Consider the following 22829-nt stretch of genomic DNA (forward strand, 5'->3'; position numbering starts at 1 on the left):
CATTGTCTTATATTTATAAATATTTTTAAATCATTTATAAATATTTTTAAATCATTTATAAATATTTATAATTATTTTTTTTTTTAATATTTATAAATCATTTATAAATATTTATAATTGAATTATAAATATTTATAATTGAATTATAAATATTTATAAATATTTATAAATAGGCATTTTTGTCCACTTTGGCTTGCCATATGACTATGCTTTTTTCTCACATTTGTCCAGCTATATATATATTGCCACACCCGTATTCTTTAAGATTAATTTCATAATTCAATAGAGTACTACAGGTTAATTCGTTTTATCGCATTTTTACTGGTCGATTACGCCGGTATTTTAAAACAAGTGCGATTAGCGCGCGTTAAGTCTATGAAATTGTGAATTGTTTATTTCTTTTGATTTAAGCTTCATTTAAATTTATGATACCCCCCAGAAGCAAAGTTTTAAGGAACCAGTATATAGAAAGCACATTGTCCGTCCGTCTGTTTGCCATTGCAAATCATGGACAACGAGGGTGATTTTCCACGCTTTGGAATAATGGTCAACTCATTGGGAGGCGTGTCGCTAAATTGAACAATGCCTATTTTTTTGCAGAATCAGTAACGTATGTACCAAAACAAGAGGGTTGATAACGATTTTTTTCAGTAATGGTCCTAGCCGTTTAAAAATTAAGGTGATACAAGCATTTTAGAAAATACTTATGTTATAACATAAGCATAAATGAATTGTTCTCTCTAAAGGATCAATACATCGAAGACCAGGTTGGTGTTGATTTTGAAGGTTTACCACTTAACCGTGTAGAAGTATAATATCAAGGGAACAATATTAGAAAGTAATAAAAAATATATTCTTTTTTTTAGAATAACGACTAGACATAAACAAAATACACACACAACAAAGAACATAAAATAACAAGTATAAAAAAATAACCCGGACTCCACTAAAAGCTGGGAGCATGGATCAGGTGTACTGGTAGGGTAAACGTCCTTTGCTTTTCTGGAAACATCTACCGAGTTGTTTATAAGTGCCACATTAACGATCCACGAGTTCATGATGACGACCATAAAACTTTTGTAGTGATGTCTTTAATCTTATAGTAAAATAACACTGGTTCAGATATTAAAAGAAGTCTAGCGCGGTACACAATATAGTTACGGCAAGCTATGGTATAACGAATGTGTTGTGATGTTAAAACTCCATACGCTGCCAGGTGCATGTGTGGGATGTTTCCACAGATAAAAGGAAAGTTGACGATACGTAATGGGAAGTCATGGCGTTTGTCGTATAGTTCGGTTTTCCCTTTTCTTCGATCTCTAAAGAGTATGTTAAGATATGAAGTTGACTTCATAGTGTCTGTAGTGTCCTTTATCTTAAGTTCTTTGGGGTAGATGTGATGTATAAATTCCCCGGATGTAGGATTTGTCCGAAGACAAGACATCATCTATAAATTGGAAACTGAGATGTTTTTGATGAGACAAGCTCATAAGAGAGAGTGAATAGGTCTGCAAGTAGCGGAAGAATTTATTTCCATTGGAATGCCGACCGTTTGTTGAAAATAACACTTGACAAAAATATTAAATTTTCGATAAAAAAAATTCCAGTATTTGACATCTTCGGTATATTTGTAAATGACTAGGAATCTACAAAAAAAATAACGAATACGGTGAAACGTAACAAATGCACCAGCATAATCTAAATACAAAATAGTAAATACTTTCAGAGACAACCAAAAGGCCTTAAATAAGTGTAAATACACCTTCAAGTAAACCAGTGAACCACGCTCCATAAATTAGAATTATAACTTTAAAGTTCTTATGGATGCCGTCGAAGACTATGCAAGAAAATGGATAAAACGAGAACAAGAAGACATTGATTCTCTGTCAGAGTGGTTGAAGGCCGTGAGGTCTTTAATTTTGAAACGAATGAAAGTTTTAAGTAGGTCAATGAGTGCCAAGGCTACATCAGTTTTCAAAGACCCCGATGTAGCAAAAACATTGTCTACTATACATGACAAATATGTTGTCGTATCAGCAGACAAAGCCCAAAACAACATTGTTTTTGTCTGCAAAACGTTTTATATCTAATGTTTATTATCAGAGGTAGAGGTAGAAAATAATAGCAGTGGTAAGACCTACACTGTTACCACTCTTTCCAAAGAAGAGATTGTGGAAAACCATAAATCTGTGCTATCCTCTTTTGGTCTCTCTACCAAGGACGATGATTGTGATTTACCGTCTATGTACTGGATTCCTAAACTTCACAAGAATCCATACAAACAACGTTTTATAGCTGGATCTGCAAAATGTACCACCAAACCTCTTTCAAAACTTTTAACTTCTATACTCACAACTGTCAAAGAGGGTCTACAGTCCTACCACAACACTTGTTACTCCCGTAGTGGAATTAATTCAATGTGGATCCTGAAAAATTCAAAAGATCTTTTGGAGACAATCAGTTCAAGACTATTATCTGAATATAATAGCATTAAAACCTATGATTTTTCAACACTGTATACTTCTATTCCCCATACTCAGTTAAAATCCCAACTTAAAAACATTATACATCGTTGTTTTTCCAAAAAAGATGGTACACCTAGATACAAATATATAGTTCTTGGTAGAGATTCCTCATACTTTGTAAGAAATAATTCCAAATCCTCTTCCAAAAATACAGAGGAAGATGTTTACAAAATGCTGGAATTTTTAATCGACAACATATTTGTCCAGTGTGGTGGACGTGTTTTTCAACAAACGGTCAGCATTCCAATGGGAACAAATTGTGCTCCTTTACTTGCTGACCTATTCCTTCACTCTTATGAGGCTGACTTTATAGCTGATCTGATCCGAAAGAAAGAATATTGTTTGGCTAGATCCTTCAATCTCAGTTTCCGCTATATAGATGACGTGTTATCTTGAAACAATCCTAATTTCGGGGATTTGATACATCGCATCTACCCAAAAGAACTTGTGATAAAAGATACTACAGACGCTGTGAAGTCAGCCTCATATCTTGACCTACACTTAGAAATCGATGGTAAAGGAAAACTATTGACCAAACTTTACGACAAACGTGATGACTTTTCATTCATAATTGTCAACTTTCCTTTCATCTGTGGCAACATCCCTTCGGCTCCTGCGTATGGAGTGTTCATATCACAACTCGTACGTTATGCCAGAGCTTGCCGAAACTACGCAGACTTTTTGTATTGCGCTAGAACTCTAACAAATAGGCTTCTGGAACAGGGTTATGTTGCTACAAAATTGAAGTCATCACTACAGAAGTTTTATGGTCGTCATCATGAACTCGTGGATCGTTATGGTGTATCCATCTGCACCATGAAAACTGATTTATTCAACGGGTCATAGTTTTCCTTTCCTCGTTTGTCTACCCCGGACTTGACTTTTTATGAGCAACTCGGCGGGTGTTTCTAGAAAAGCAGAGGACGCCTACCCTACCGGTGCACCTGGTCCATGCTCCCAGTTTTTAGTGGAGTCCGAGTTGCTCATTTACTTTTGTTACTTTGTATGTATGATCTCAGTTACTTTATGTTCTTTGTTGTGTATGTCTGTTTTCCATGTCTGGTCTTTGTCCCTGGATTACATTCTTTTGATTACCGCTATAACCTTGGTTCCCTTGATTACTCTCTGACAACAAATAGTTACTCCAGTATTTGTGTCTAGGTGTTTCATCTTTTTTAGAGGTAACAACAATGCATAACGGTTTTGAATCGGGATTTCCACTGAGGGAATAATAGTATAAAGAGTATATAGGAATTACTTCCTGAACAAATCAAAATCTTTTGAAAAAACTTTAGGTTTCACACTTTGCTTACATGTACATTAAGCAAGATAATTATTGTAGGATGCTTATTGAGATAATTCCACATCTGTTGCAAGGAGGAATTGTTCAGTCTACATTTGTACATGTATTTCAATTCGGAGTTGGTCCAGTGAAACCCAAATCTAAACTTCTTTAAACTTAAACAAAAATAATCTCTTGACATTCTTTGACATGTTAAATTTCTGCAGTTATTAAATTGTGGATTAGAAAAACTTTAAAGTCTTTGGAACTATGTCATTAAGTGTCCAAAACTTATGTTGTGTCTTGTATTTAATCACAATTCAAAATTTGAGCTGTGTCAAGTCAGACTTGCCCAAACAGTTCAGGGTTCGACCACTGGGGTAGTATCAAAGCTAATATATTTTCTGCATGTCAATGTACGAATAAAGGTGGCGTAACATTAAGTGCTATACCAGGACTTTCTATTCTGAGTTGTAAATTAAGTCAACCGAGGAGGGAGAAATTTAGGATTTCATTAAAAGTATACACATTTTCCAACTTTAGGTGTTTTTTTTTGTTTTTTTTTGTTTTGTTTTGTTTTGTTTTTTTTTTTTATTTGTTTTTGTTTTTTTGTTATTGTTTTTTTTTTCTTTGGTGGTTGGCTCGATGTCCGCTTCTTCAATTCTTAGCATGCAAGAAAAACTAAATCAATATTATTTACTTCTAGTTGAATATCGGTTTTATTAACAAAATTATATTTAAAACTAACAACCTGAATTTGTTTCACTATTAAATGCGTAACGTCTTTATTCTTTTTGTTCTTGAGTATAGTTTTCTTATACGGGGTGAACTTGGAGGCAGGACTAACAATCTAACTCTTTGCGTATAGCAAAAATTTCATCTCCAACATGAATGGTATCCTCCACGTCATTAGCGAGGTGAATTCCGAAAGCAGGTTTAAAAGCAGGGTAAGGGTCTTTGGTCCTATATCTACAAAAAAAATACATGTTGATTAGAGAAAAAGACAAGTGTGACAGGTTTTAAAACTAACTTTACTGTCGATTTGTTAGTGGTTCTTAGCTAGGTTCTAGAATTTGTTTCTTGGTGATACTACCAATCAATAGGTAAAGAATTAAAGAGCAAATACGATTTTTAATGGAATGGATGAATCGAAAAAAATTAATATTTATTGAGAAAGAAGATGATCAAGGCAAAAAAAGTACCTTAAAAGATTCACATAAAACTAAAGAAATACATTATACACAGCGCGAGAATAGATGTATACATAATCTTGGCAGAGTGACGACCGGTCACTTGCCGGACTCTTCTTCCTTGAAATGCTAAATCAATTTCCTTCTTGATTTTAGTGATTTTTTTCAATGTTTGTAATTGTTTTATTTACATTCTAAGTTTTGGACGTTTCAATCATTCACGCTTTGAAATATTCCGTAAATGAAAGATTCAGATTTTACATGCGTTTCGAAAATGAAAACTACATTTCAGAGACAGTAGTTTGCTTTCTAATGACAAATATTGCAGAAACATTTCGCTCTCACGACAGGTAATAAAGGGAAGTCAGTGGAATCAGGATTCGAATAGTAATAACAAAAGAGTAATAAAGGGAACCAAGATCATAGCGGTAATCAAAAAAATGTAATCCAGAGACCAGCCATGGAAAACAGACATACACAACAAAGAACAAAACGTAACTAAAATCATACAATCCAATGAGCAACTCGGACTCCACTTAAAACTGGGAGCATGAACCAGGTGTACCGGTAGGGCAAGCGTCCGCTGCTTTTCTAGAAACACCCGCCGAGTTGCTCATAGAAAGTCAAGTCTGGGTTAGACGAAAGGAACCCTATGACACGTTAAACAAATCAGTTGTCATGGTGCAGATGGATACACCGTAACGATCCATGAGTTCATGATGACGACCATAAAACTTCTGTAGTGATGACTTCAATCTTGTAGCAACATAACCCTGCTCCAGAAGCCTATTTGTTAGAATTCTAGCGCTATACAAAACGTCTGCGTAGTTTCGGAAAGCTCTGGCATAACGTATGAGTTGTGATATGAACACTCCATACGCTGGTGCTGAAGGGATGTTGCCACAGATGAAAGGAAAGTTGACAATTATGAATGAAAAGTAATCACGTTTGTCGTAATGTTTGGTCAATAGTTTTCCTCCACCATCGATTTCTAAGTATATGTCAATATATGAGGCTGACTTAACGGTGTCTGTTGTAACCTTTATCTCAAGTTCTTTTGGGTAGATGCGATGTATCAAATCTCTAAAATTAGGATTGTTCAAAGATAATACGTCATCTATATAGCGGAAACTGAGATTAAAAGATCTAACTAAACGATATTCTTTCTTTCGGATCGGATCAGCTATAAAGTCAGCCTCATAAGAGTGAAGGAAAAGGTCAGCAAGTAGAGGAGCACAATTTGTTCCCATTGGAATGCTGACCGTTTGTTGAAAAACGCGTCCACCATGCTGGATAAATATGTTGTCGATTAAAAATTCCAGCATTTTGTAAACATCATCTTCTGTTTATTTGGAAGATGATGTGGAATTATTTTTTACAATGTATGAGGAATCTCTACCAAGAACGATATATTTGAATCTAGGTGTACTATCTTTAGTCGAAAAACAACGATGTATAATGCTTTTAAGTCGGGATTTTAACCGAGTATGGGGAATAGAAGTATACAGTGTTGAAAAATCATAGGTTTTTTTGCCAAGAACATAATCCAGGAATGACGACTACACAAAGGAAAATAGACACACACAACCATTAATACCATGCATCAAATATACATATAAATATTGATATAGATATTTTTCTCAGAATGTTCAGTCATTTGCTACAGTAGTATCAAGTTCTTTGCGCACTTTTACTTTTGCATAGTTCTAAAGACTAAAATACAATAGACATATTTTATTACATTCCTCTGCGTATATTAATGATTATCTATTAATCAATAATCCTTTCCTTTGCATTAATACTCCAGCGGTTCAAGTTATGCTCTTTTCTAGAAGTTACGACAATTATTTCGATCACATAAGCAGAACTCAGCGACTTACACACAAAAAAATACTTGGACAAGGATACGCTGTTTACAAATTAGAGTCGTCATTTCAAAAGTTGCATGGTCGTCTCTTTGACCTGATTGACTGATATGAGTGTCCGTTTCTAGTAAGGTGAGCGACCTCCATCTTCCTTTTTCAACAACCAGCACGGCGAGTGTCTTACAAGGAACAGGAAATGCTAACAGTCCCGGAGCACTAGGTGTACGTTCTTATTTTGTGTTGTAGACTTTGTTCTCCGTGCGTTGTCCTTTTGGTGTACTAGGTGTTAGTAGTGCAAATGTATTTCATTGCTATAACTTGTTCCGATGTCATTTTCAGTATCTCCAGAAATATTCATAGTCCGGGAATTTGTCCGTGCAACTGACATCTTTCATGAGCGTTTCTTGTTATGCCCAAGGATCTCGCTTGTTGGCAATGTTTATTTCTATCAAGATAACGTATTTTGGGCTGTATATCATTCTTTGATAACCCCTAAGTATGCCCTAATCTGCGCTTTGGGCAATATTCGTCTGCAACCATCATATTTATTGTTGTTCGTATGCCGGGAACGGAACCATGTTAACGCGGAAAGATAACTTGTTTTTACCGTAAATGTTGCAGTAATTAGAAATCGGACGATCAGCGAGCCTACAGTAATTTTTCATAGTCCAGGTATTTTCACACTTTACTTGTCCTAGTAATTTCATTACATTGTAATTGAATTATAACATAACTTTATATATTCTAATCATATTTAAAGCTGATAATAAAAGCTTTATTTACATTTTATAACAGTTTTCATGTGGTTATTTTCGAGTCAAAGAATCACAGCCAGAAAACACCACAGTGTTTTATTGGCCAATCATTTCCCCTCGTTTGTGTCATCTGTATTTCTAATTCTCAGACAGGATCAAATGTAGTAATATATATATATTTTTTTACTATATTTGATCTTGTCTCTCGTAACACATTTTAGAGTGACTGTTGTGTGTTTTATGAAAACAAATAATCTATATTTGTTATTCAATATTAAGAGGTGAGATTTAAAGTATTTGTCCTGTCTTGTCTTGATAAATATTAAAAAAAAACAAGCCGATCTCTTTGTGTGTCGTTTAACATAGAGAGTGCAGGTTACAAAAACCAGCACACACACACACACACAATATCTGAAGCGGCAGACCATTTCAGACTAATACAGAAACCTACATAATTTAGTGTAGAATAGTATCATTGTGTTACAATGCGTTAGACTATAGTACCTTAGTATTTTATCCAAAGACAAGTACTCTAAGAGGTGTAACTACACGAAATTTTGAGAAGAAACGAAATGAATTTAAAATAAATATGAATATGAAGTTAATTAGGCTACATTTATTTAAACTGTCAAAAAAAAAGTTGTAATTTTACCTAAAGACACTTTAACAACCTTTATGTACATCTAGAGAAGATGTGTTTTTTTTTTATAAATCTTTGAACGTGAAAAACTATAAAAATTCAAGTTGAATTCCCCTACTGAAATAGTTAAATTTAGAGAAGAAAAAGTTAAAAAATAACTAGACTTTCAACGACTTCAGTTCATTTTTTTTTTGTACTTTTATTTTCATTCTTTTATTAAGATTGTTTGTTCAATGGTGTAGTCATGAAACGACGAGAAAGACACTGGACATACCTGTGGCAACTTCCCATCAGCGCCGGCATATGAAGTTTTCATATCACAACGCATACTTTATCCAAGATCTTGCCTAAACTAGTGTTAGTCAGAGATTTTATACATGGCATTTACCCCTAGAACTTGATATAAAAGTCACTACAGACACTATGATGTCAGCCTCATATCTTGACTTACTCTTGACATCGATTGAAAATAAAAACGCATGACCAAACTAAACGATAAAAGAGACGACTTCTCATTGCGTATTGTAAACTTTCTTTCCTTATGTGGTAACATCCCTTCAACACTTGTGTGTGGAGTTTTATATCACAACTCATACATTATGCTAGAGCTTGTCAGAACTACACGGAGTTTGTGTACACTGAAAGACTTCTTACAATAGGGCTTCTGAAACAGGATTATGTTGCTACAAGACTAAAAGTTTTATGGTCGTCATCATGAACGCGAGGATCGTTATGGTGTATCAATCTGTATCATAAGAATTGATATGGGTTTTCCGTTTTCTTTTGTCTACCCTGGACGTGACAAGCAACTTGGTGGTTGTTTCTCCAAAACCTGAGGACACTTCTCTTTCCGGTGCACCTGGTCCATGTACCTAGTTTTTAGTTGAGTCCGAGTTGGTCATTTACTTTCCTTCTTTGTACGTGTTATTTTGATGACTTGATATTCTTTGTTGTGTGCGTCTGTTTTCCCTGTCTAAACTTTGTCCTTAGAAATATTAGTTTGATAATCGTTCGACTATTTCCTCCTTGTAATTGTCAAATGTATATATCACTTAAATCAAAACAGTCCACAAAGGATCATAAGTAATTGCAAATAATTATTAAGGTTAGATATCAGGATATTAAAGAGGAATTACTTTTATATTGTATCGGTCTACGAGGAAATAACCTAAATCACGTGGTGCACACTAAATAATCTGCGTAGCAAGTTATTTTCAAGTGAGCACCGCGTGAGTGTGTGTGTGTGTGGGGGGGGGGGATTGAGGTTATTCCTTATGATTTAATTTTAGCGTCAAAATCATATAACATCATATGATCCAAACCACAAAATTTCTTTACTACTTCCTTCCCCATCATTGATTTACTATTTCTAATGTTGATATTTTAATGGATTTTTGGACATTTTCATTCTGTAATAGGAGGTACGGGTGCGGAATGGGACTCTTGTGGTTTTGTACTTAAAATTCAATTTTGTTCAACAAAAATGAATTCTGATTAACAAAATTTATAACATACTACAAATTGTTAATTTTGTGAAACAAAAGTAAATTTTGTGTCACAAAATTCAATTCTGTGTGACAAAATTGAATTTTTAACAAAAGACAATTTTGTGAGACAAAATTGAATTTTGTCACAAAAGACTATTTTGTGACAAAATTAGTTTACAGAATCATTTTACTATGCAAATGAATTCTCTAATCACGATTTTGTAAGAAGGTGTCTCATTGGATATATAGTAACCGCGGGTCTCCCAGACGCAGGTTTCCGATTACTTCGAGCAACGCAGGACGGTTAAGGCCGTTTTAAGTGAAATTTTAAAAAATCTTTTAAGTTGCATTCTACAGTAAAACTGTTTTGAAATTACTAAAATTTCTATTATACGTTTTTTATGAGATTTGTTTGATAAAACAGATTTTTCAACTTTCGATTTATTGGGATTTTCCCTGGTGAACACGTGATTATTTCCTGACATCTTTAAACTCAACTATAAAATGCTTTTGCCCGACCTGTTAATCGCAACCAAATTTGTTAAAATTTGACAAGATAATTTGTATTAATGTATTTGTCCCAAATTTTGCTGGAAAAAGAAATGAATCGTCAGATTAGCCAAGAAAATCATATAAGAAATATGTTGTGCGGTGAAATTTGTTAATCTGTCTTAGTCGGCGAAAGATTATTTCGATCCACTATCCCTCGCCATTTTTTGCCAGATACAGATAGATTCCTTATTTCATTCCGATTCTACTGATATATGACACAAGAAATTCGGTTGAGTGGAATGGGTCGTGCGAGATGAAAAACCGACATAGTACGTGTCTAACTGTTTACAAATGCTCAAATGATCTATCCTTTAGATTCAAGATTAAGTCACACAGTGTGTTATACGATGACGATATCCGATAATTCTATCACTTACGTGCTTTATTTTAACCGTACACATTCGTACCTTATATACTGCAGTGAATGCTTTAAGTTTGTAATACACGTGTACACGATGCTGCTCATTTCGAATTCATTTGCATTTCCAAAGGATTCTGTAAACTAATTTGGATACAAAATTGACTTTTGTGACACAGAATTGAATTTTGTCTCACAAAATTGAACTTTGCGACACAGAATTGAATTTTGTGACACAAAATAGACTTTTGTCTCACAAAACTGATTTTCGTGACAAGAATTGATTTTTGATTCGTATTTTGATAAAGCCAACTTTTTTTGACAGAGCAGTTTGTGCTGTAGGCGATGTCATATTTTTTCAGGACGCAATGATAGTTCAAAGCGCATTACAATATCACAAATGTCTCTCCTTTGATGTGGACATTGTAAAAATGGAAAGAAACCGATTTGAAGACAAAATTTTTGACATTTTTTTTTAAAGTTAAGCGGACAGCTTTTTTTAATCGGGACTTTTATTAACTATATTGACAATTTGTTACATAACCCCAATGAAAATATATATAAAATGTTCAATCAGTCTTTTTGTTAAGAGCCTTTCTGTCCGTATTTCGATAATGTCACAAATCTTAATTTTTTCGACGTTGGCCATTGACGTTGCATAATATTGATTTGTTGTGACATACATCATTAATTTAATCCTCTATCCTACATAATAACATCTAAATGAACTGTCCCGTACTACCATACATCGTGTACTAAGTTACAGCCCTAGATTAATCCTACGAGGAGGAATGACCCGGCCAGCGAAAGCTATATTTTTATATAGCCTAGCTGGCCGAGTGGTCTAGGGCGCTGGACTTCGTGCAGGCGGTGTTGCCATAGATGTCACAGCGGTAAGAGTTCGAGTCCCGCGGAGGGAACGACCAAATATTTGCATCGCAAATTTGACAGTTCTAACATCGTTGGGAATTTTTCAGACCCTTCTATACGTTTACATATCTTCCCTGTATCAATTTGATCCGATGGAGCAGTGTAGCGAATAGAGTCGTCACATTCTGAGACGATATATATATATATATGTAAAAGCGTGTCTAACAAATATGTCACAAAGCGCATTTTTGACGTTTCCAAAGCAACGTTGTTTTACGACGTAAAAACTCTTTTAATGTCAATTTTAAAAACAATAAAAAGTATTCAAAAGTTACGATACTACATTAAATTATTAAGACTGTGGACGTAATGAATAAAAAATTACGATTTTAGCGAATCTGATAATATAATGAAAGAAATGTTGAAAAGAAAACAGGAAAAAAAGACCCCCCCCTTTCGCGCGCACTCCTGTCTGTTCATATGCAATGAATCCTGGTGAAATCGGAGTCAGCGTGCCTGCACCAAAGTATATTGAAATATGTAGACACGCGCTTTCACATTCGCTAGTGAAATATTGTAAAACCAACGTTTTCATGATCGTCTAATTACCTCTTGACAATTATTTTAGCTAGAAGGTATAATAAGCTGTACAAATATTACAAAAATATATTTTTTTAATTTGTTTTAAAATCGGACGAAAAAAACAAAACAAAAAATGATTTATTCTGGTGTGGCCTTTTTGACCCCTTATAACTCGAAAACCATAAGAGATATCCGAAATCTGATTGAAAAATGGGGGCATGGTTATTAATGAGGAATCCAATTAAGAATACCAAAAAAATTTTTATAAAAATGTTTTTAGGTGTTGTCCAACTTTGACCCCCTATAACTCGAAAAGGTCAAAAACATAAAATCTGCTGTACATTTATTTAGCCCAATTAAGTAAAGAACACATTAAAAATAGAATATTTAAAATCGAAAAAAACAACAACAATCTAGATGGGTTTTAATAAAATACGTATTTTTACCCTTTTTGGCCCATTTTTCTAAAGCGGCAGGGGCAGTAAAGTCCAAATTAAATAGTTGTTGGTAAAATCATATCAACATTTCAGAACAATTCGTCAACCACAAGGACGACGATTGCGCCATAACATTATACGACTGCAAGTTTTTTTTTCGTCGTATAATAAAAACGGGAGATTTAGCACTCAAATTTTCTCTCAGTGGGAGATTTGTCAAGGTTTTTGTTTTCTCGAAATGTTTAGCAACAGACCTTATAAAATTACGAAACGAGTACATGTATTCGGAAATATCAACATACATCTACATTAGAGATTTAAAACCAAATAGGAAAGATTCACTTTATACGCTTTCACAATATGATTTCCTGGGGGGTGGGTTGCTACTGACTTTTGTGCTTGTAGGTTTGTAAGCTTTCTTTTTTAGTGAGGGTGTTTTACGTTTTTTTAGCGCATCACGAAATTTGTTTTCATAATTCCTAACATTTTTCTCATGGGATCAAATTTCCTTCAAATCAATCCTTGTAATCTGATCATTTCAATTGACCAAAACGTACCAAAAAAATCATTATCGAATCGGATAATTAAATAATAAAACATGTCGTGTTTGTTATTTTATGTAAAAAATTAAATAAGCACACTTCTTTTTACATATAACAATGATAGAACGATGTACGTCGCAATACAAAAAAGACGTCAAATTTTGCCGCTTTCGACGTTACCAAAACACGCTACGTTTACGCATACTTTTCTTTTTCTACCACCCGTTATATTCTTGTTTCTTTTCTTTTTAATTTAAGGAAGATGATGATGTATAAACGTTGGCACATACATATAACGAAACTTACGATTTTAAGGTCTTTAAAGGTTCCTCATCTTTGGATTTCTCTCCTGTAAACGGGTCAACTGTCGTCAAAATACACCTAAACAAAACATACATATACGGTAACATAGGAAATGCTACAACTTGAATAAATTCAAGTTAAAAAATATCTGAAGACCCCTACAAATCTTGCAATCTGAAGAGGAAAAGTGCCAAATTAAAAAAACTTCATATTTCAAAAAAAAAAAAAAAAAAAAAAATACAAGGTAAATAAAAAAACACACGAAATAGGGAATAAATTCCAATCATTTAAATGGTACTTAAAAAATTAACATATTAAAGAGCTATTCTCTGTATGAATCCAAATCACGTGAAAACCTCCAACTTCCAAATATCTTTTTAAAAAAAACTAAATTAAGTGTATATGACATATTAACATCGAAATTTGCAGATTTTTTTTTATTTTTGCAAACACAGTGAGATGAAAACCAACATTTAGTATTTACCATAACTACCAAAAGAGAAAATTTTCTGTTTTCAGTGGATTTGTTACCATGGCAACCATTAATGCAGACAATTTAAATTTATGCGTTAAATAATAATACAACCAGTTTTTGTAGGTAGTCACATCCATGTCTTCACATACTAGAGTAATAAAAGCGGCTGCAATGGTTTCCAAAAATAGTCACGGTTTTCATTTTCATTCAAACACTGAATCATTAATTTTAAGAAAGCAGGTTTAAAACTGTTATGGGTTTGGCATTTATATTCTCATTTAACACCTCGCAGTCGCTTGGTGTTAAAGGAGAATATAAATGCCGTACCCATATTAAAATGTGTAAAAATCTACCCTTCCACGAAATATATCTTAATTGAATGCAAATTACGTGTGAACGCAGCATTAGAATGGGTATTAAAGCCAAAACGTAACGAGCACCAACGCTTTGTAAACGTAAATTGCTATGAACTGAACGCCTTGGTAATGGTAAGGGATTTGATATCAAAGATTTGTGCCATGAGCGCATGATACGCCCGTCGGCTGATATACCAAACATTAAGCGTTTCTAAGTCACTTTATTGTTCAATTTAGGACAATATTTGCTAGACCTACATAGCAAGTAATACTTGGTGCTTCACAACCTTTTTCAATACTTTTATGATTTATAGATGATTGATACATAGTAATTACAAATATCTCACACTGGCTATTTTTTATGTTTTAGTCTTATGTATTTTTTTTATGGAAAAATGAAAAAAAAAATCGTAAACGTGAAATCGAAATTTTATAGAACACGAAAGGGAGTCTGTGACCATGGACACGAAGAAAATCTCAGTTTCGTGTCATCTACTGAAAGCGTATTCATTTAAAGCGCGAATATGGAAAATCTCCCTGCTTTTTATGAAAAAAGTGCCATAAATCGAAATTGTGATTTCGAAATTTTAAAGAAATCGAAAGGAAGCTTATGTTTATAAATACAAAGAAAATCTAAAGGTTTCAATGCATTTTCTGAAAGCGTTTTCAGTTTGAACGCGAAAACAGAAAACCACCCCTTTTTGAATAGAAAAAAGTCTTATAACACAAAAACTAAATGTTCAAAATGAATTTTAATTTAAAGTGAGATTTCTTCCATCAATATGAACAACTGAAAGTATTATATAAATGTCTCGAAGCATTTTTGAGTTATTATATGAAAGGACAGCGGTATACCATAATACGTCCCATCAAAATTCACGGGCTTATAAAAATTTACATATAATTAAAGAGAAACTAAAAATACATACTTAAAAGAGATTTTCAAACGTGTGAAGAATCTTTTAAGAGAAAATTGTATTTACTTCAAAGAAATATTGCAAAAAGTCTGAATTTGTATGTACATGTTATATAGTAGACATGATCTACTTCTGGTTTTTGATGTGGTACATTTTTCGGGGTCAATAAGAGCAATGTCTTATAGTGATAACCCTACTTCATATTATAGCGATATACTCCCTGATACAAACGAGTAGGGAACGTTTTGGTATTAACGCGCAAAACAATCGAACTTCTCAACAGTTCGTTGATGTTCATTGAACAATTTTACGCTTGCAAAAAAATTTTCAACGTCCTTTACTAATGCAATGATCTGAAAACAAATAATAACAACTAACGAACTATGAATGAAGTCCGAATGAATGTGTGCGGTAACTAGGCTGTTAAATCCCAATTCGTTAACTCGTTATAGTATTTAATAAGAAGAACATACATGTATTTAAAAAAAATAAATGATAACACATCGATTCAAGAAAAATATCCACACAAAACTTAAATTAACAAGTGATTTTTCTGTGGGTATTCATGATACATTCCAGCAAATAAGCTGTTGCAGTAAGTTTGAGGTCAAAAAATATTTTACTATAGTATCCACGTAATTAAGGTGTAAAACAGGACCTTTCTTTATTGTAAGTTATGACTTTACCTTGTACATGCATCAATATTCCTGAAAGTTGCCTTGTTTATCTTTATTATATCCCAGTTGTCCTGAAAATAGACATCAATGTCCTACAGCATGGCTTTAAATGGAAGAAGTAGTAATACACAAGATGAAAACGAGGAGATAAGACAACAACGGAAGCGAAGCACTGAAAATACACACACACAAAAACAGAACCGTGCACCACAAAAAAAAAAGAACCAAAAAGTACATACTGAAAAAAAAAACAACTTGTAATCTGGTGTCACTTTCTTCCAGCAAGTAACTAGATGGGCAAATGATAGGACTGCTAAAAGAGTAATCAAGGTAACCAAGGTTATAGCGGTAATCAAACGAATGTAATCCAGGGACAAAGACCCGACATGGAAAACAGACATACACAACAAAGAACATAAAGTAACTAAAATCATACATACAAAGTAACAAAAGTAAATGAGCAACTCGGACTCCACTAAAAACTGGGAGCATGGACCAGTTGCACCGGTAGGGTAAGCGTCCTCTGCTTTTCTAGAAACACCGAGTTGCTTATAAAAAGTCAAGTTCGGGATAGACAAACGAGGAAAGGAAAACTATGACCCATTGAATAAATCAGTTTTCATGATGCAGATGGATACACCATAATGATCCACGAGTTCATGATGACGACCATAAAACTTCTGTAGTGATGACTTCAATCTTGTAGCAACATAACCCTGTTCCAGAAGCCTATTTGTTAGAGTTCTAGTGCGATACAAAAAGTCTGGCATAACGTATGAGTTGTGATATGAACACTCCATACGCAGGTGCTGAAGGGATGTTGCCACAAATGAAAGGAAAGTTTGACAATTCTGAATAAAAAGTCATCACGTTTGTCGTAAAGTTTGGTCAATAGTTTTCCTTTACCATCGATTTCTAAGTATAGGTCAAGATATGAGGCCGACTTCACAGTGTCTGTAGTGTCCTTTATCTCAAGTGCCCACAAGGGGCTATAAAACTAAAATCTAAAGGCAGGTAAAACAGTAAAACAATACTTCGATATCTTGTTTACATAAAATAAGTAAAGGATACGTGAAATCTTCGTAAACACTGATCCCCACATTTTGCCAATTTCAAAGCCTCTTGAGGATTTGTCTTTTCGAAAACATATCATGTAGTGTTTCCTTGTATACTTATTGATCTAAATTAAACAATTAAAGACACCCTGAATTGTAAAGAAGTTTTTTTTGGTAATCCTTTAGGTTCATAATTATGTAGATTAAATGCATCACAACAACTTATTTACTTTGTTTCAGATGACCGAAGTCGGAACTCAGAGTTCGTCAAAATCATTAACATCGAAGCAACGTCTCCGCAAAAGGGATTAAATCACATTCTTTGATTTTTAAATAGGGATCATATACTCACAAAAGGGTCTAGTTTACCCATGAAGCGGTACGAAAAAAAATTCTTCAATGCATATCCGGAAATCCCAAAGACGAGATGAAAAAAAAATACAGGAAAAAGTATGAAATCTACAGTAATAGAATAGACTTACCTCATCATATGGTGGACAGTCTTTAATGATGATATTAGCTCTAAAATTGAGACAAGTGACAGACTTATTCAAACGGTTGTTCAGTTCATCCAAGCCAGATTGAGACAACACCATGTAAGAACAATAGTCAGAAAAAGCCAGCTGAAAATTATAAATGCTTCAATTAGAAAAGAATAGAAAATATCATACACTTTTGAAATACTGTTGAAAGAATGAACCCATGACGTTCCAGCTTTAATATCATTTACTTTTACTAGTACATTGCGAATCTCCAACGGGTTGAAAAAGGAGTGATGGAACCGCCATGGGTTTCTAAGCGCTGCAGAGCCTGTAATTTTTCTTGTAGCAAGACATTTAGACTAAACAAAAAAACTACATGTAATTTTTAGTGTAAAAAAGTATTCTCAAATAATTCGATACTGTAATAAATAAAATGGTTAAAACAAACTGAATAGGGAAAGAAATATTTCTGTTCGTTATTTAAGTTGGGCATCGAAAATATGAAGTAGTTTATGAGATTATATATAGTTTGTATTCATAGTGTACTTAATCGCCAGGATATATGCATTGAAATTGCTGACTGTGCAAAGCTCGTTCACGAATCACATCGCTGTTTAGTTTTTAGTATCATGAAGCAATGTTTATATGGGATAAATGGCAAGTACGGGGATCAAATTCAAACGTGACACAAGCCTATTGTTATAAATGGTTAATATTAATCTCTTTGTTTTAATTTTAATTTCACCTTTCTGATTACGAAGGACATTTCAAAACCACACACACATCAAAATTCATAATGCACCGTAGCAGTGCGCCAGTTTGCGTAATATTCAAGTTCGATATCGGTTTCCATGGAACACCTAGATGAATAAACAAAAAACTCTCCGACATAGTGCTACAAACTACTAGTTGGCCATTCCCAGTTTTTAAATTTTCAGGTCGATATTCAATTTATCTGCCCCTCACCTTTGATTTTTAGCTCAGATATTATTTATGGGACTAGGTATGTACTTTCGGTATTTTTACAATTCAGGTTATTCTAGACTTATTGTAAATCGCTGTATATATAGTTCTGTTTGCTGATGTCCTTTTGATATTTAGTTTTCGTCATATTACAATAAATGGCTTTTTCAATTCATATATTGTGTTTTGTCTTTTTTATGAAAATCAAAACAGAAGTTATTCACGGAGGGAAGGTGACAAGAATTCAGTTTATCAACCTCCAGGTCGAAACTGTCTGTTAAATCATTCAAAATTAAGCCACAATCATTGAAATAAATAATATCCTTAAATACATGTTCCTGTAAACTAGCTACATTTCTCAGTTGATAAGCTATATAGTTCAAGTGCTACAAGTTATTATATAGACGCCTATGTGTCATGTAAAAGCGCTGGGCATCTAGTTCCAGAGACACATACATTAAAATTAACGATAAAGTCCTAGAATACATTTTCACCAATCGTGTCTGGCGCAGGAAATACTTGCCATGCACTTTTAAGGTCCGGGAGCACATACAGCTATATTATGATTAACCCGTGGCTAAAATAGCCAGATAGAATGATTATTGCAAAAACCAATAACACCAGACCAAAAATAAAATGACACAATTCCCGAGAAATGCACAATGTCGTGAAGACAGCTCTCCCAATCGGTACTCAGCTCAGCATTCCTCTTTATATTTCAATTATATGATTGATAACTATTTATAATCTCGCAGGGTTTTCATTTCTAGCTAAGCATAATATGCATTTATTCCTCTGAAAATAAATAAGCAACTTGAATATATCGACCATGAACGACAGGTTTATTCTGGTAACTGCATAGAAATAAACAGGTACTGATAATTAAGAGGGTACAGGTCAACTATTTTTAATTGAATCGTAGTTAATACAAACCAAAGTACTCAGTATATTTAGCAGATACTTTTTGTTTATTGGGTTTGTTTATTGGCGTAAATAATATAGAATTAAATTTTGTATATTAGAAATACCTATAAAGTGGACATAACTACCTGTATTTGAACTTTTGTGGGGTATGCCAGTGAGACTATTTACCTCCGGTAGTGCACGATAACTGCAGATGCTAACAGGCTTTACAAATCTAAAGGCTCTGGAGACTGCTATATCAATTCTGATCTTGATCTAAATTGATAATAATACGTACCTTGTATCTGTTTTCGGTATCGTAGATCTGTATTAATAAATGTACGTACCAAACTGCATGGTTGGTTTCGTGGATCTATATTAATAAATGTACGTACCAAACTGCATGGTTGGTATAGTGGATCTATATTAATAAATGTACGTACCAAACTGCATGGTTGGTATAGTGGATCTATATTAATAAATGTACGTACCAAACTGCATGGTTGGTAATAAGACCATGGTTTTTGAGCTTTGACTGCACCTCAGATTAGTATCATTGAACCAAAGTTTTGTACAGAATGTAATCATACGTACCTTATATCTGTTCGGTATCGTGGATCTGTATTAATAAAATACGTTACCAAACTGTAATGGTTGGTATCGTGAATCTGTGCTTATAATCGTACATACCAAATCACCAGGTTTGGCATCATGAAACCACAGTTTTTGAGCTTTGACTGCATCTCTTTTTTCCATGCTTTGTGGTGAGTAATGAAGAACAATCTTTTTGTTTAGATATTTGCTGATCCATGCTGATGCTTCTGGCCCACAGTCCAAAGAGTCAATAATGTCTTGTTTTACCCTGCACCATAATTGATATGGTTTATAAAGATAATATCAATTAATACAACGATTCGTATAAGTTTTACACTGTGTCATTATATGTTGTATTACAAATCATCATCACTCCTGTCTAATGAATTTTAAATGCTCAGACAAAACTTGCATCTGATCCTGGTGGTACTATCAGATAGGCTACTGAGTCGTTGAAGGAGATAAACTTACATTGTTGGCATGTCATTGATATCAATTTCAATTCGAGCGAGGTATGAATTTAACTATCAATCGCTCGGACGTGCATGCACATAAATAAAATTCATACTTACTGTACTTTTTTAATCGTGTATTGTTCTTTCTTCGGATTTTTCGACAGTTTAAGAGTTGTCATGCCCGGGGCATCAAAATGCACCCAATCTCCGTGAATTGAGATGGTGATAAGAGCCATTCGAGGTTCTTCTCTCTGAGTCACCCATGTTCCATCCTCTGTGGCGAAAACCCAGTGTCTGCAAAACAAAATAATATCTAGTACCCCGTCATCATTTAACCTTTCATTAGATGTATACGGAGAGTCAGAACCATTAGATAATTTAGGTTGTCCATATACCGGTATGTGTATGGTCTGCTGTCGGTTCCAACGAGCTGGAGCTAGATCAATGCGAATATTTAAGCTGACCATGTGTGCTAATTTGGTCAAAATTTGCGATTTTTACATAAATAACGTACATTATATTACTTTTAATTAAAATAATAAATAACAAAAAATATAAATATTTTGTTGAATTCGACGGAAATGATTTGTGCATATGTTATTCCCATTATCAAATATGCGGCCAGGCTAGCATACAAACACGGCTAGGTCTAGCCACTTGATCGACCTACCTGTCCCACATGCCTCCATATTCTACTCCTAATTTGGTACACCGTAAATTGTCAACTCTCAGACCCTTGCATGATTTCACTGGATAAATATACAATTCAGACACTGTACCCACTCGCTGAAACTTACGTCGTCTCGTCATGTAGTACAAAGCACTGTATTTTACAAGGGAACACCCTACCACAAGTAAAAACGAGTTGTCCATGGCAAGTACACGGTTCTTTATTTGTTTACCTGTAGAATTTAATCAGAGTTATAAATTGCATTCAACCAATCACATATAATTTTTCATGTGAAAGGACAGTGAATTCAACTGATTTAATTAGCCACTGGTGTGTAACTGATGTTAGTAACGGAATAGATGGCTATATTGTAACCCCAGGAAAATGACTGATATGAATATGTCATTTATCATATTAATATTTAGTTTTATTGCTGTTTCGTGGTTTAATAGTATCAGTATAATGTGTATTTCCTGGTCAGCCATTCATAGGAGTTGTTTTAAATTTAGCATGTACAACTAAGCATGACCTATTGTCCACACTTCAGGGAAATGCTTTTTTGTTTGTTTTTGGTTCTTCACTCCTATACGGTTCAAATCTAAACCACCGAAATCAATCCCTGTATGACCTTAGAGATGGAACATCATAACTATAGGTGTGTTTATACTGGAGTTGTATTGTTTACTTCTATGAAATGCATGTTTTGGATCCTTTTGGGGACCAAATTTCAAATTGATTGGTACCATAATCAATCCAAACATTCCCTTGGAACTTTGTTGTAAAACATCATAAAGATCAACCATCTAACACGTAAACCAAGTATCTACAGACTACGTATACGTATAAGAGCCATATAAACACTTCCCTTTTTTTATTTTTTACACTTTTTTCTGTAAATTTTACACTTTTTTCTGTATATTTTACATTTGTTTATGTAAAATTTGCTTTTTTCTGTAAAATTTACATTTTTTTCCTGTAAAATTTACGCTTTTTAAAGTAAATTTTTCACGTTTTGAAGTAAAATTTACACCTTTTCTGGAAACTTTACACTTTTTCTGTTATATTTACATTTTTTGTACATTTTACACAATTACCGCAAGACTTATGTAATTTCAAAATCATTCATGGTTAGACTATGCACATAGACAATTTAATCAGAGGGTATTTCAAAATCGTTCTCAGATTTAGTGAAATAATCAAATGTTTGGATGAATTACATGGATATAGTATTGGAATTCGTACACTTAAAAGAATTACGAAAAATCTCGGACTTTTTACCGTCGGAAAAAAAATGAAAACAATAAAATGTATATATTTGTAATTATTTATACTCAATAAATAGTGAAGGAAATATGTATAATTTCTTGCAATTCGACAGAAAAGAAAGAAATCAGTATATAAACGGTTCCATATGAATGAGTTGCAATACAGGCATTAATATTTGTCACGTGACTATGTGTACATGTAGTTTGCGGGAAGTATTTCTTGGTTGTTTCACTTTCTAGCCCACTACCGACAGGGCAACAAAATTCATTTTCAATATAGATTATCATATTGAAACTATTGATTTTTTATTGTTTTTTTTTATGTCAATAAACAGGTCCGGGTATATCTTTGAAGCGATTTGTCGCATTGGCTTCGGACACACGTTTCCATTTCCTGGACGGCGGAGTCGCTGATGATGGGGGAAATATTTATAAGATGTGATATATATATATTTATTTATACGTATCATCTATATTGCCATTGTTCACTATATTCATATTAATATATTAAAAGTTTAAAATAAACTCCAGTGTCCACGATGTTTGCTGGGCTATAGCCCTTTGATCCCTGAGAGCTTTCAAAGTCAATTCTTCTATGCCTCTTCTACGTATGAATGACTCCATGCCAT

The 22829-nt window shown here is 33.8% G+C and overlaps 1 protein-coding gene across 1 annotated transcript; it reads right to left on the reverse strand.

Annotated features, from left to right (window-relative positions):
* Window positions 1–4499: 4499 nt before the first annotated feature.
* Window positions 4500–21182, reverse strand: LOC148623515 (mitochondrial amidoxime-reducing component 1-like). The gene is made up of 7 exons (XM_088565370.1): window positions 20936–21182; window positions 20383–20559; window positions 19907–20078; window positions 17351–17491; window positions 15823–15884; window positions 13392–13466; window positions 4500–4776 (listed from the first exon to the last, which is right to left on the reverse strand). The coding sequence occupies exons 1-7, from the start codon at window positions 21136–21138 to the stop codon at window positions 4650–4652; spliced, it is 957 nt and encodes a 318-aa protein (XP_088421496.1). The 5' UTR covers window positions 21139–21182; the 3' UTR covers window positions 4500–4649.
* Window positions 21183–22829: the final 1647 nt, after the last annotated feature.

Source organism: Perna viridis, chromosome 2 (assembly GCF_037379345.1).
Source record: "Perna viridis isolate PV_CMFRI_1.1 ecotype Kerala chromosome 2, ASM3737934v1, whole genome shotgun sequence".
Lineage (NCBI taxonomy): Eukaryota > Metazoa > Mollusca > Bivalvia > Mytilida > Mytilidae > Perna > Perna viridis.